Genomic DNA, 14,078 nt, shown 5'->3' with positions numbered 1-14,078 from the left:
TATGTTTCTGTTTTTGTTGGTGGCACATATTTTTCACACTGTTGCTACACCATAAAGATTTGTTTTGATTTTATGGGATTTCCTGGCTTTTAAAGTAAAAGCCAGTTAAACTCCCTTGAAATGTTTCCATGAAAATCAAATTAAACCATCCAGGCTTAGTTCTGGTCTCCAGACGTGCACATGTAGCCTTCACTGTCACTGTGAGGGTAGGCACTGTCTCTTCACAGTCGGTGGGTTCTGGCGTGTTCTCTCCAGCAATGGCAGAGAGGGTGGACTGTGCATGAATCCCCAGTACTCTCTCCAAGCCTCCGTGTCAAAGACAGGTAAGAAAACACGCCGTGGGCGGCTCTCATCGGACGTAGGAGAACCTGACTTTTGTCTGTGAGCTCGTAGCACCGAGCTCAGCGTTAGGAGTCACTGCCGCCCTGCACAGGTCCAGGACAAGCTCACGGCAACGATACAGGCCTTTGGCTCTTGAGAATAATCTCTGGTCCTGGGAAGTGTCCTGGTGACAGGCCCGATGTTCCGCTTCAGGGCCATCAGCAAAGCATGCTGGGACTGCCCTCCTCTCCTGCCGAGACGGGGACTTAAGTCACCACTCTCCAGTCCCCTCCTCCCAGAGCCACCCTGTATTTATATCTTTTTTTTCTTTTTCTTTTCTCACCAGTTAATAGAGAAAATCGCCCAGGTCACCGAGGACAACATCAACTTTCAGCAGAAAAAGTGGACGCTGCAGAAGGAGACCCAGCTCAGCAACTGCAAGCAGGAGCAGACCGCCGAGGACGTCAAGAAGCTGACAATGGCCCTAGACAGCTGTCAGGTGGCCTCTTCTTACACCACCCACAAATGGTCCCTTTGTCTAATTTTTGTGCCTCCTATTTGGGAAACTGTCCAGGTTTCATGGAGCGAGTTGGGCAGCTTTCTATCTACTTTTCTATCCACTTTTTCTCTTGTTGGAGAACAGACAACAAAGGACCTGAAAATGCCTCCCATGAACTTGGTGCCTGCGCACCTTCGCGCATTGACTTTGGGAGGCCCCAGCCCCCAAAAACAAAACAAAACGACTTTTAAAAATCCCCTATGTTATTTTCAGAGAAACCAAAGCAATGTTCCTGCACCGTATCTGCATTTTCTCTCTTGGCCCAGCAACATAAGGCCGTTCCCACCCCTCTTGCCTTTGGCTGTGCAGGAGCAGGGACGGGGTCTGACCACCCCAGGGTCCCACACCAGGATCCAGCTTATGGGAGTGGGCAGCTGCCTCTGTTTTCCCTGGAAGCCAGCAGCTACGTCTGGGGCGTTCGTGCGGACGCTGGCTTGTCAGTGCGCCCTCAAACCAGGAAGCCACGCTTTCCTATCCCTTGTGTGCTGGTCTCGGCAGCAATTTTCATGAATGGAAAAAGTACCCACCTTTGGTTCTCATTTCACCCTAATTTCCAATGGTAATTTGGCTTTGGGGTTGCATATTCCTAAAAGAGGGTTCACTTTGATCATCAAAAGTGCAGATCTGAGTGCAAAAAAAAAAAAATAAAAGCTGCCAAAAAAGCAAAGAAACCCGGACCATCCCAGGGCAAGCCGGCACGGGGCGCTGCCCGCTTCGTGGCACAGTTGAGATTGTTGTCCCTTGCAGACCACGTCAGGTGCTATTTCTGTCCACAGGGTCCGGGCTTCTCATGATCTCATCCCTTTTCAGGCTTGCATGAGACTGTGTTGCCGCGGCAGCAGCCTGCGGAAGGAGGTGGACCTTCTTCAGAAGCTCCAGGTGAGCCCACCTGTCTCGGGGCTCCAGAAGGCGTCGCTGGACGTGCTGAGCCTCCCGCTGTCCTGGCTGGAGGAGACGGAGCAGCTCCTCCAGGACCTCGGCATCCCGCTACCCGGCTCTGACAAAGGTTACTGGGGCTTTTTTCTCACATGGTTGCACGATTCTAAAATGTCGCGTTGAATCCCACTGCGATGGGACATCTGTTGAGGAAGCTTCGTGGGTGTGAGGCCAAGCGTTCCCTTCTCCAGACTTAACTTTGCTTCTCCACTTGAGAAGTGATTTTCCATTAAAACAAACGCATAAGTGGGACACGATCACTGGGGAAAAATGAATCGTGACGGAGGCGAAAGGAAAATTAAATCCCAAATCATGCGAAATTCTACCTCTCAGCAATACTACTGTTATGTTTTGTAACTTTCAAGGCATTTTCCTGTGGAATTAGCTGTGTGATTCTAAGCAAATGACCTACCCTCCCTATGCCTCAGTTTCCTCACCTGTAAAATGGGATAATATGGAGTACCTACCTCTTAGGGGCATCGTGAGGACTAAAATGCATTGATCTGTGTAAAGTACTTAGGATAGTACTTGGCACACAATAGGTGTTATTGAATGTTTATTGATTTTTTAATTTTACAAAAAGTAGTGTCGTATTACACCCAATTTTCTTTAGTTTTGTTCCCAATACTACATCATCAGGAAGCTTCTCCCGTGACAGTACACACAGACCCGCACCATCACGTTACTGATGGCAGGTCTCGAATGCCGTCGTGCGGTGTGTGCCAGCATCTATCTCGCCAGTCCCCAGCGCAGGCATCTAAGTTGTTTCCAGTTTGCTACACGCATAGACCATGCTGAGAGGCACGTTACTGCACATACTCCTACCCACCTTTCCTTCATTTTCCCAGAGGTGGCAGGGCACGAACGACTTCTGCTCAATCCAGACTCACTGCATGCTGCCAGACGCCAGGCCCTGAGCAGGGCAGAGATGTCGTGGGGCCAGGAACGGGGGACTCCAGGCTGTGGGTGTAGGGGTGTTGACTGTAAAACTCTTCCAGCTTTATAATACATTTAAACTTTTTTACAATAAAATGCTGGGGAAACAACAGGCACTATCCCTGCCCTCGTAGAGCTTATGGTCTCTGGGGGAGGGCTGAGGTGGGCATTAATGGAAAAATCACTCAAACAAACGTAAAACTTGAATGGTGATAATCGCAATGAAGAAGTGCAGGGCTCGACCAGGTCAGGGAGGGCGGGGCATCTGCAGGATGCATAGGAGTTGTTTGCCAAAGAGCAGGGAGGGGAGAACTCTGGGCAGAGGGAGCAATGAAGTGGTGGGGAGGAGGAGCATGGAGAGCTCCGGCGCAGGGGTGGGGCAGGCTGTCGAGGGAGGTCCCCAGGGGCCATGCCCTTCAGGGCTTGCGGAGCCTGGTAAGAAGCTCTGCTCTCTCCTGAGAGCAGCAAGAAGCCAATGGAAAATTTTAAGTAAGGAGTTGATGGAACAAGTTTGCGTTTTGAGACAATCATCTTGGTGACAGCTGGTAAATGCCCTGGAAAGTGGTCAGCGGGGAGGCCTGGGAGCCCAGCTGGGAGGCTGCCATAGGGCTGACGTGGCCACAGTCGGGCAGGGTGGGGATGAGGAAAGAGAGAAGATTCCGGGATGCTCAAGGGGCGAATCCACAAGCCTCAGTGGCGGCAAAGGAGAAGGTTGGAAGGGAAGTAACAGGGAGGGGTCTACACAACCTCTAGGTTGCTGGCACGTATAAAAGGACAGATGTGGTTCCTTCCCTAAGATTCAGGGTGGGGAACCCAGGACGAGGCCCAGGTTTGAGGGGAAGATGCGTGTGAGGTGCCCGAGAGACATCCAAGATGTGGTGCCCAAGAGGCAGCTGTTCCCTGGGTGTCTTGTCTGGAGACAGATGACAACACTGTGTCCCCAGCACCCGAACGGCAGGTACCACATAGTGGGGCTTCCTGGGGATCCGCGGGGGGAAGGACGGAGGGGTGATTAAAGCCATGGGTGCAAATGGAATCCCTTAGGAAGGTTGTTTCGGTTCTTCAATCTTGAAGAACAGCTAGAACTCTGACCCGTGTTTTACCTGATTTCACGTAAGCTCTAAACTTAATGAAAGCGTTGCGTGGGAGGCGGAGGGCACAGGGCCGCACCTTAAGGAACTCCAGCATTTTGAAACTTGCGGCTACTCCTTGCCAAACCATCCTCCACTCCGGAGAGGCCGCGTGAGTTTGACATTCTCGCAGCAGTGAATAGGAGCAGAGCAGTGACCTTCAACTCTGCCGCTGCAGCATCCCCGGCAGGATGTCTCCAAAGGATCCAGACGGTGGTGTCAAGTTCTTAAAAAAGAAAAAGCAAGATGAATTTTCATGTATGAGCCTCCCCCTCATCATGTCATAGAGTGTTGCTGTTCTCGTAGTCATGGCAGAGTCGTGAGCTTACATGAAATTAGGTAAAACACGCATCAGAGTTCTAGACTGAAGTGAAACAAAGACAGACCATGATCTCTATCCTGGGAATAGTAGGGCCACGCTATGTGTGCGCTGTCTTCTCCCTGCTCCCAAGGCCATTTTTGCAATTATACCTTTGCCTATAAATCTAATCATATGTTAACGTAAAGAAATGTGGGTCATTGGCCCGGCGCGGTGGCTCATGCCTGTAATCCTAACACTCTGGGAGGCCGAGGCGGATGGATCGCTCAAGGTCAGGAGTTCAAGACCAGCCTGAACAAGAGCGAGACCCCGTCTCTACTCAAAAATAAAAAGAAATGATCTGGACAACTAAAAATATATATATATGGAAAAAATTAGCCAGGCATGGTGGCGCATGCCTATAGTCCCAGCTACCTGGGAGGCTGAGGCAGGAGGATCGCTTGAGCCCAGGAGTTTGAGGTTGCTGTGAGCTAGGGTGACGCCACGGCACTCTAGCCCGGGCAACAGAGCCAGACTCTGTCTCAAAAAAAAAAAAAAAAAAGAAAATGTGGGTCGTAAAGTTAAGCAGTCAGGCCAGGAATTCCAAAAAGGCTGAAAAAGACTGGTTCTAGGCAGCTTTTCTCAGACTGACCATTTTTTTCTCCTGACTTCACAGAGTCATGAGATTTGAGCAACATCAAACAGGTCTCTGGGCTGGGCATGGTGGTGCACACCTGTAATCCCAGCACTTTGGGAGGCCGAGGCAGGAAGATCACTTGAGGCCAGGAGTTCAAGACCAGCCTGGGCAACATCGTGAGACCCCATCTCTACAAAAAAAATTTAAAAATTAGCCGGGCATGGTGGCACACACATGTAGTCCCAGCTACTTGAGAAGCTGAGACAGGAGGATCCCTTGAGGCCAGGAGTTTGAGGCTGCAGTGAGCTATGATGACACTACTGCACTCCAGCCTGGACAATAGAGCAAGACCCTCTCAAAACAAAAAACAAAAAAACAAAGGTCTCTGTAGAATCCTTCCTATATTAATCTGCACTGCGGATCTACAGGAGCGGGGTAAGGAATGAATGCAGTGTTTCCACAATACCGGTCTCCTTTGCTGCCTTACCCCAGCTAACGTCTCTTGGAGTACTGTGCTACAGACCACCTGCTGGGAAACAGTGGTCTGCTGACGGTTCTGTGATACAACTGGTTGGTTCTGAGAAGTCAAGAAAAAAGAATGGAGAGTAATAGCAGAAAGGCTAGTGAGTAGGGCCCGTCCCTCTCCCACTCAGCAGGGGAGGAAGTTGATGGTAAAAGGTGTTTTCTCTTCCAGTGTGAGCAATGTCATGGTGAGGGCCCAAAGACTAAGAGAAAGGAGTGAACTAGGGGATTCCTGTATTCTCTTCCACTGCACTGACCCCTGCCCAGAGCTGCCTACGTGAGGAGGAGGAAGCAGGCGATGTCGGAGATGATGATGATGATGGTGATGATGATGATGATGGTGGTGGTGATAATTAGGGTGGTGATGATGGTGATGGTGAAAGTGACGATGGTGATGACGGTAGTCTTTGTCCATTATTGAGCACGTATATTCCAGATGCCTTCTCAGCGTTTTACACACATTGTCTCAGTTCATCCTCACAATAACTCTATGAGGCGGGGCCCATTATCCTCATTTTAGAAATGAAACTGTGGCTCAAAACTGTTTTTATGGCTGGCACGATGGCTCACGCCTGTAATCCTAGCACTCTGGGAGGCCGAGGCAGGAGGATTGTTTGAGGCCAGGAGTTTGAGACCATCCTGAGCAAGAGCGATACCCTGTCTCAACAAAAAAACAGAAAAATTAGCGACGTGCGGTGGTGCGTACCTGTAGTCCCAGCTACTTGGGAGGCTGAGGCAGGAGGATCACTTGAGCTCGGGAGTGTGAGGCTGCAGTGAGCTATGATGACGCCACCGCACTCTAGCCCGGGTGACAGAGCCAGACTCCATCTTGAAAAAAAAAATGTTTTTATGACTATTCCACCAGGATAAAGTGATTGATTCAAGGTACCTCACGTTGCTGAGGCTGGCAGGGGGTCCCCAATCTATCGATCACCTTCCGCAAACATTCCCAGGTGCCTGCTGTGTTCGTGGTTCCCAAGAGAAGGGCGGGGACCACGGATCGTTTGGCCCCTCCTGGGTACTTGTCACTGCGTTACACGTTTACCTGCACTGTGTGCGCTCGGCCTCCCTCCAGCCCAGTGAGGGAAATGCCGTTTCTGTCTTTAATTCGAAGGTGAGGAAACTGAGGCTCAATAATGTTAAAACCGTGCACAGGGTCCCACCGCTGAAACGTGGTGGCGTCAGGACTCGGGCTGAGGTCTTTGTGATCCTACCACTGTGCTTTTCCTGGGACCCCATCCTTCCCCATCCAGTGAAGTACCGGGTACGTGCCCGATTCCCAGAGGGCAGGTTCTGTCATTCAGACGGGCACAGACCAGGCTGAGCGTTTTCATTCGCCGTAGTAAACCGCGTCTGATCACGCCCTGAGCCTTCCCCGGGAAAGCCCTGTGTGCAGTGTAGTGTAATGGGTCTAAGGTTGGACTTTGGAGCCCAACTGCCCAGGCTTGGATTTCAACTGTGCACTTACTAGTTGCGTGGGCAAGTTACTTGACGTCTTTGTGCCTCCGTTTACTTGTACATAAAATGGGCATAAAGTCTCACGGGGCCATTGCGAGGGCCGGATGGCGTGACACACACACAAATGGCAGTGCCGGGATCACAGCGAGCCCTTCATAAATGGGAGCTGCTATCGTCGTCAGCCTCATACTTGATTTAATTTGGCCTAAACGTGGGTGGCAACCACATCGTTATGTGCGTGGGCAGTGCGGCCTGATTCGCTCACGCCCAGGTGACTCCATCTGGGACGCCTGCCCCGTCTCCCCTTGGCAGCACACGGGGTCCGCTCAGCCATGAGCGCCCAGCTGGGCTGAAGCCAGAAGAGCCTTCCTACGCCGCCTCCTTAGAGGCAGGACAAGGGGCCCGGTGTCCCAGCTGCCCGGTGGCCGAGCTGAGACTCAGTCCAAGCCCCTCTGACCTCAGAGCCCCCACCCCTGGCCACCAGTGCTACCTGCCTTCGAGAACGTCCTCCTAAGACAGAAACCACGAAACAAGCTGGGTTTGTAAGTCCTGTCATAAACCCCGCAGGGGAGTCCAGGTGGTTGGGTGACGGCATGAGCGGCCCAGCGGGTGAGCCTGGCCGGGCTCGAGTGTGCGGTGCTGTCCGACGGCAGGTCCGCCGCGTGCTCCGGCCGGGAAGATAGGAGACGCGTGAGGGGGACCTTGAACGGCAGCCTCACGCTGCTCCCGCCGCTTTCTCAGGCTTCCCTTGATAAGGCAAAGAAAGGACTTTTTACATTTTTCTCTGCAAGCTCAGTCGTTTGTGTCTATTTCTGCGAGACTTTGTTACACAAAAAAGGCCTTCCTGCACACGGGGAAACCACTCTTTCTCAAACAGCCCAGATACACGGTATCTTTCAAGGAAAAGAAAGCAAAGTGCAACACGATATGCTTAGTGTGCTCCCTTCGTGGGTCTTTTTTTTTTTCTTTCTTTTTTTGAAGACAGAAAATTTAGTAGGATTATAACATTTTCTTTTTTCTTTTCTGTTTTGAGACAAGGTCTCGCTCTGTCACCCAGGCCAGAGTGCAATGTTGTGATCATGGCTCACTGCAGCCTCGAACTCCTGGGCTCAAGCGCTCCTCCTGCCTCAGCCTCCCGAGTAGCTGGGACTACAGATGCCACACCCAGCTGATTTTTTCATTTTTTTGTAGAGACAGCATTTCACTCTTGCTCAGACTGGTCTCAAACTCCTGGCCTCAAGCAATCCTCCTGTCTCAGCCTCCCAAAGCTCTGGGATTATAGGTGCGAGCCACCACACCTGGCCCATTTTTGTTTTTTAAAAATGTCAGTATCTGACCAAAAGAAAAATCTGGAGAAAGAGACATCAAACTGATAAGAACATTACTCCAGCAGGGTGGGATTGCATAGGACCTTTACTTTCATTCAGTCATTCAACAACCATTTATTGAGGGCCTACTGTGTGCCGGCCACTGTGCAGGACAGTGAAGGGGCAGCGAGCGGTAAACACTTCCCACATTGCAAATTTCTGTAATGTTTGGATTTCTTGTATTGAACACATACAGCTTTTGTAACCGGAAATATGATGAAGACTTGCTCCTTCTCCCAAAGAGCAAAATGCTGTTACGATTACGGTTCATCTTCTACTCTAGAAACACGCTCAGACACTCACTCTCCCTCTTCAGCATCCTCAATTCCGTTCTCCCTTTGGTCCTCTTAGGAGCCCAACCATGACTCGATCCTTCCCCTTTGGTTCCTGGGTCACGGGTGGCAGCTCAGCAAAATCCCAGACTCATCGCGACTGAGCCGCCACAAATCCCTGTACTCGCCAGGTCCTATAGGCCAAGCGAACGTCAGCCCGGCCATCTCACCTCCTGCCCCCTTGGTGTCCTTGCAACGCGCCTCTCCCAATGCACCCGTCACGTCGGCCGGTCCACCCCTGTCCTTTCGAGCTCCAGCCTCTCTGAAAAGAGAATGGCAGACCTTGGTCTGATTGTGATTCTGCCACTTACCAGCTCTGTAGCTTAACCCTGCTGGGCTTCCGTCCTTTCACCTAGAAATGTGAACACACTTCCTTGAGGGGTGTTTATAATGAAGATTAGAGGATGCCTGTCAAACTCTTGGCGTGGCACCTGGCACAGAGCAGGTGCTTAATACTTGGCAGCTATTATTGTAACACTCTATTCTCACTCTTCCATGCTGGAAATCCTCGGAAAGTTGCGTTGTTGGAAAGCAGGGCCCCGGGCCCCAGCAAGCTTGACTCCCTTCCTTTCTCTTCCACTCCCGTGTCTTCCTCCTTCCCCCATCTCCCCCTCCAGGTCCTCCTTCCAGACGCAGCTCTTCCCTCCCCTGCGTCTCCCCTTCCCTCCCTTTCCCAGGGGACCTTGTGCACAGGGTCCTGAATGGCCAGCTCCGTGCTTTGGCATCCACAGCCTTCCTCTCGCTCTTAGCTCCCTCCCTGTGCTAATGTGCACTTCGAGATGGCTCCAGCATCTAGAAAACATAATTCTTCCCTGGAACCCACGGCTGCCTTCGCTCCTCTTCTGTTGCTCTCGCTCCTGTGCCCACCCCTGAGCTTGCAGAAGTGTGCTGCACCTCTGTCTTCACTGCCGGCTTCCTACTTTGCCTCTGCCTCTCTGCCAGGTGACTGACACAGAGCCCTGCCGCACCGGCCCGCCCAGTGCATCCCCAGGGCCTGTCTCTGACCACCCAGCACGCCTGGTCCTCCCCCTCGAAACCCTGTCACCCCTTGGCTCTGGGCCTGGTGTGCCCCACCTCTCCCCTGATGTTTGTTTCAGCCCCTTCACCAATTCCTGTCCCTACTGTGAGTCAGCCCCTGGTCCTCCCGCCCCCGTCTCCTCCTGCATGGAGAAACTTCCCGCGTCACGTGCTTCAGCAGCCATGCCTACGTGGTGTCCAGGCGGGGCTGCTGGGAACGGCAGTGTGGGGAGTCCAGCCAGGCCGCGGGTGGGGTCCCGGGCAGGGGGCCACATCCACCCAGAGGGAGGGGCTCTTTCCTAATTCACATGAGAACCCTGGATGGGCTGCACCGACCCCACCAACCCGCATGTCCATCTCCCTGGGACCACCTCTCCCTGGAGTCCTGCTGACATCTCTAATTCGACAGTCCGAAACAGAGCCGGGCCCTCCGCTCCTACCCCACTCCCGCCTGTCTCCCTCCTCTGTCTGGCAGCCGGGCCACCATTCTACCCCGAAAAGGCTTCCTCTCTCATTGTTTCTACTCATCCCACTTCCCCGCCTCAGTGGAGCATCAGCACTGCCTACCTGGACGCCCTCGGGCTCGCAGCTGGAATAGCAGCGACTCAGACCCTGGAGTCACACCAACCGGAGCCAAGTCCTGGCTCAGCCATTGGCCCGCTGTGCAGCGCTGGGCAGCCACTCGGCTGGGGGCCTCGTCTGTAGAATGGGGCAGTGGCGGGTGCTACGGCGGGGCGAGGCGTTAATCACTTAGCAGAAGGCCAGGCACACAGGACCCACTCGGTCCACCTCAGCGGTGCTTAAGTCAAGTATCCACTCTCTGGGCCGCTGCTCCAGGCCTCCCACTGCTTGACCTCCCCTTCTACACCCCTGCACCATCTGCTCCTCCCCTCCCATCACCGCTCCCGCCCAGCCAAGCCCAGCACCTGCTGGACGAGCTCCATGTGTCCCTAATCCCCACCTGCCATTGCCCTCTGTGTGGCTTTCCTGAGGCTGCTGTAACAAGTCACCACAAACTCAGGAAAGCAACACGTTGATTCTTGTGCAGTTCTGGAGGCCTAAAGTCAAGGTGTCAGCAGGGCTGGTTCCTTCCAGAGGCTCTAGAGCAGAATCCGTTTCCTTGCCTTTTTCAGCTTCTAGAGCTTCATTCCTTGCACTCCGGGCTCGTGGCCCCTTCCTCCGTGTTCAAAGCCAGCGACGTTGCGTCTTCAAATCTTATACTGCGTCCACCCAGCTCATCCAGGATAATCCCCCACCTCAAAATCCAGAACTGAAATCACATTTGCAAAGTTCCTTTTGCCCTATAAGGTCACAGGCGCAGGTTCCAACGATTGGGAACTCGATATCGTTGGGGGTCATCGTTCGGCCCAGCATGTCCCCTAGTCTGCAGCCCCCTGCCCCAGCACTCTGAACTGCCTCCCCAGCGATGCCCACACCCAGTGGTCCTCCACCAGGCGGCCTTCCTTGATCACTCCTGATGGATGATCTCTCCCTCCTCTGAGAGCTCACACTCCGTACCTCCTTCAGCAGTGTTCACGTGCAGCCTGGGGTCACTGTGCGTTTCCTCGCAGGCATTTAGACCTTGTCTCTCAGGCCGAATTGCAAGCCCCTGGAGGGCGTGGCTTTGGACCATCCCCACACTCAGCCCCGTGCTTTGCACACAGTGGGTGCTCAGTAAATAGGTGTTCTGTGGATGGATTTTTATTTTCCAGCTCCAAAAAAGAAGGTGGATGTAAGCCCAACCAAGGCTTATCAACTATTTTAAAACCACAAGTTGGATGGCTGGTCACGTTTCCTCGATGGGACGGCAGCCCTCATCGTCCGGGCTACAAGCTTTGTTAAGACAGTACGTGGAAAGCAAAGAAGTTGGATTGAATTGATACTTATCTTCCTCCTGCTTCTCTTTTTAAAGGGTTCTCTTTGTATCTGACATGTCTTCTGGAACATTATAAAAAGATTATGAGCCAGATCCAGGAACTTCAGGTAAATCTTTTAACTTCTTTTTCTTTTTTCAAAGTTCATTTCGGCTCCTGCTTGGCATTTACATAACATTGTGCGTTTGAAAGGTATTTTTTTCTGTCTTGGCATTTACATAACATTGTGCGTTTGAAAGGTATTTTTTTCTGTATCAGGATGTCAGTCCACATCCTCCAATAGGTAAAATGATTTCTCCATTTGCACACAGAGATGCAGACAGGGTGGCTAAGATCTCCCAGGAGGGTAAGGACCAGGACAGGGTGCCGTCCCGTCCGGCCTCCTGGGCTAACCACAGTGCTTGTTTCCCTCTTGACTGTCAAAAGCCCAAAACATTTAATAATATCAGCTCTTGAAAACTGTGTTTCTTAAATGCAGTGGAAGAAGTACAGCTATCCACAGCACAGGCAGCAGAATCACCAAAAGAAAAGAAACATTCTAGAGACAAATGATCTTTAGGGATTGTATCTTCTGATAGCTATTGCCACAATAATGCTGTATAATAAACAAGCACAAGACTTTAGTGGCATTCAGCAATTCCTATTCACTGCTCACATGTCTGGGGTCGGCAGCTAGGTGGTTCTGCTGACTTGGGTGGGCTTGCCCACTTGTCTGGGTGCTGGCTGGCCTTTGGCTGATCTAGGCTGGCCTCAGCTGGAGCAACTTGACTCTCTGCTCCACATGAGCCATCCTCCAGTGAGCTAGCCTGGGTGTGTTCTCGTGGAGACTGCCCAGGTACAAGAGAAGGCAGGCCCAATCACATAGCGCTTTTCAATCCTCTGTGTTATGTCTGCTGGCATCCCGTTGGCCAAAGCAGGTCACATGGCTGAGTCCAGTGTCAGGGGGCGGGGTATGGGCAGACCACTGCAAATTACATAGCGGTAGACCTGGACAGAGGGAGGGTGAAGAACCAGGACTATGCCAATCAACCTGAGTCTCTAGGGATTAGCAAACTTTTTCCATAAGGGCGAGATTGTAAATACGTTAGGCTTTGCAGACCGTATTCACACCTATTCAACTCTGCTATGGTAGAACGAAAGCAGCCTTAGACAATACGTAAACCATGGTAAGCATGACTCTGTTCTAATAAAGCTTTATTTATAAAAAGAGGCAGTAAGCCATATTTGGCCTGTGGACTATGGTTTGTCAAGCCCTGGTCTAGTCCGTTCTCCACGTTTTACAGATATGGACATCAAAACCCAGAGAGGTTGGTGACTAGTTTAGGGTCACATAATTAATTGACAAAAGAATCAAGACAAATGCTCAGGTCTCCTGGCTCCTAACTCACTGCTTTTTCTCTCACACCCAGCCAATAATAACTAATAATTCGAGTCACCATTTACTGAGCACCTATGTGCTAAGCACTGTGCTAAAAGCTTTCCATCATCATCTCACTGAATCCTTACAACTCTAAGAGGTGGATACAATTATTAACCTCATTTTCTAAAGGAGGAAGCATCTAGAAATAGCTAGGGCTGGGATTTCATCTAGATCCAGAGTCTGAATTCTTTTTTTTTTTTTTTTGAGACAGAGTCTCACTCTTTTGCCTGGGCTAGAGTGAGTGCCGTGGCGTCAGCCTAGCTCACAGCAACCTCAAACTCCTGGGCTCAGGCGATCCTCCTGCCTCAGCCTCCCGAGTAGCTGGGACTACAGGCATGCGCCACCATGCCCGGCTAATTTTTTCTATATATTTTTAGTTGTCCAACTAATTTCTTTCTAATTTTAGTAGAGACGGGGTCTCGCTCTTGCTCAGGCTGGTTTCGAACGCCTGAGCTCAAACAATCCGCCCGCCTTGGCCTCCCAGAGTCTGAATTCTTAACCACTATATTCTACTGCACCGCCACCTGTAACTAGGCTAAAAAAGTTTTGTGCAAACCTTAGTCCCCTGAAAATTAAACAGGTGGTAAAGAAATGTGGAAACGACTCCTTAGCTAGGCCTGTCCCCGATCGGTGTCAGTTTCTTTTTTCTCATTTCAGATCAAATTCAACCATTCTCAGGAAACTCAGCAGTCTTTGCTGCAAGAAAAGCTGCAGGAGCACCTGGCAGAGAAGGAGAAGCTGAACGTGGAGAGGCAAGAGCAAGAGGAGAAACTGAAAGCCAGTGTCAGGCGGCTGATGGAAGAGAAGGAGGTGAGGTGGTCCCTGTCGTCTACTCTACTACGGGAAACTGACGTGGTGGCCTTTTCTGTGGGAGATCGAGGGCATGTGCTTAGATGGAGACATCTCAGCAACTCCTTGCTGGGTGCTATGGAACTAAATTAATTAAACAGGGTGAATAATTTGGGAGGATTTATCATGAAGCTCGAATTCTAAAACTCAACAGCAAACCAACTTGAAAAGGCAGGATTAGTGAAATTTCGGGAAGTGGTACCTTATTTGTCTATTAATGGAGGTGGATTTTACAAACCCGAGTCACTGCCGCAGGTCGTGGTTTGTAACTGACAGACTGTTTTTAGGCGTGTGCAAGAACCACTTCAGATTACAAATTTCAGTCTTTTGCTTTCTCTTCAGATATATCAGGGAAAACAAATGGCCAAACTTGCCACTTACTTTTCTAGAAACCAGGCCAATTAGAAGATACCTTACAGCAG

General features: G+C 51.3%; 1 protein-coding gene across 1 annotated transcript in view; it reads left to right on the top strand.

Annotated features, from left to right (window-relative positions):
- FHAD1 (forkhead-associated (FHA) phosphopeptide binding domain 1) overlaps positions 1 to 14,078 on the top strand; it is a 117,496-nt gene that overhangs the window by 61,186 nt on the left and 42,232 nt on the right. Inside the window, exons 12-14 of the mRNA XM_012662483.1 lie at positions 668 to 820; positions 1,691 to 1,886; positions 13,465 to 13,622. Coding sequence (XP_012517937.1) covers positions 668 to 820; positions 1,691 to 1,886; positions 13,465 to 13,622 — 507 coding nt within the window. The remainder of the gene's footprint in view (positions 1 to 667; positions 821 to 1,690; positions 1,887 to 13,464; positions 13,623 to 14,078) is intronic.

This window comes from Propithecus coquereli, unplaced genomic scaffold (genome assembly GCF_000956105.1).
Source record: "Propithecus coquereli isolate 6110/MARCELLA unplaced genomic scaffold, Pcoq_1.0 Scaffold77, whole genome shotgun sequence".
NCBI classification, from domain to species: Eukaryota; Metazoa; Chordata; class Mammalia; order Primates; family Indriidae; genus Propithecus; species Propithecus coquereli.
Note: the sequence above shows the minus strand (reverse complement) of the source record. Positions and strands in the feature narration are given on the sequence as shown.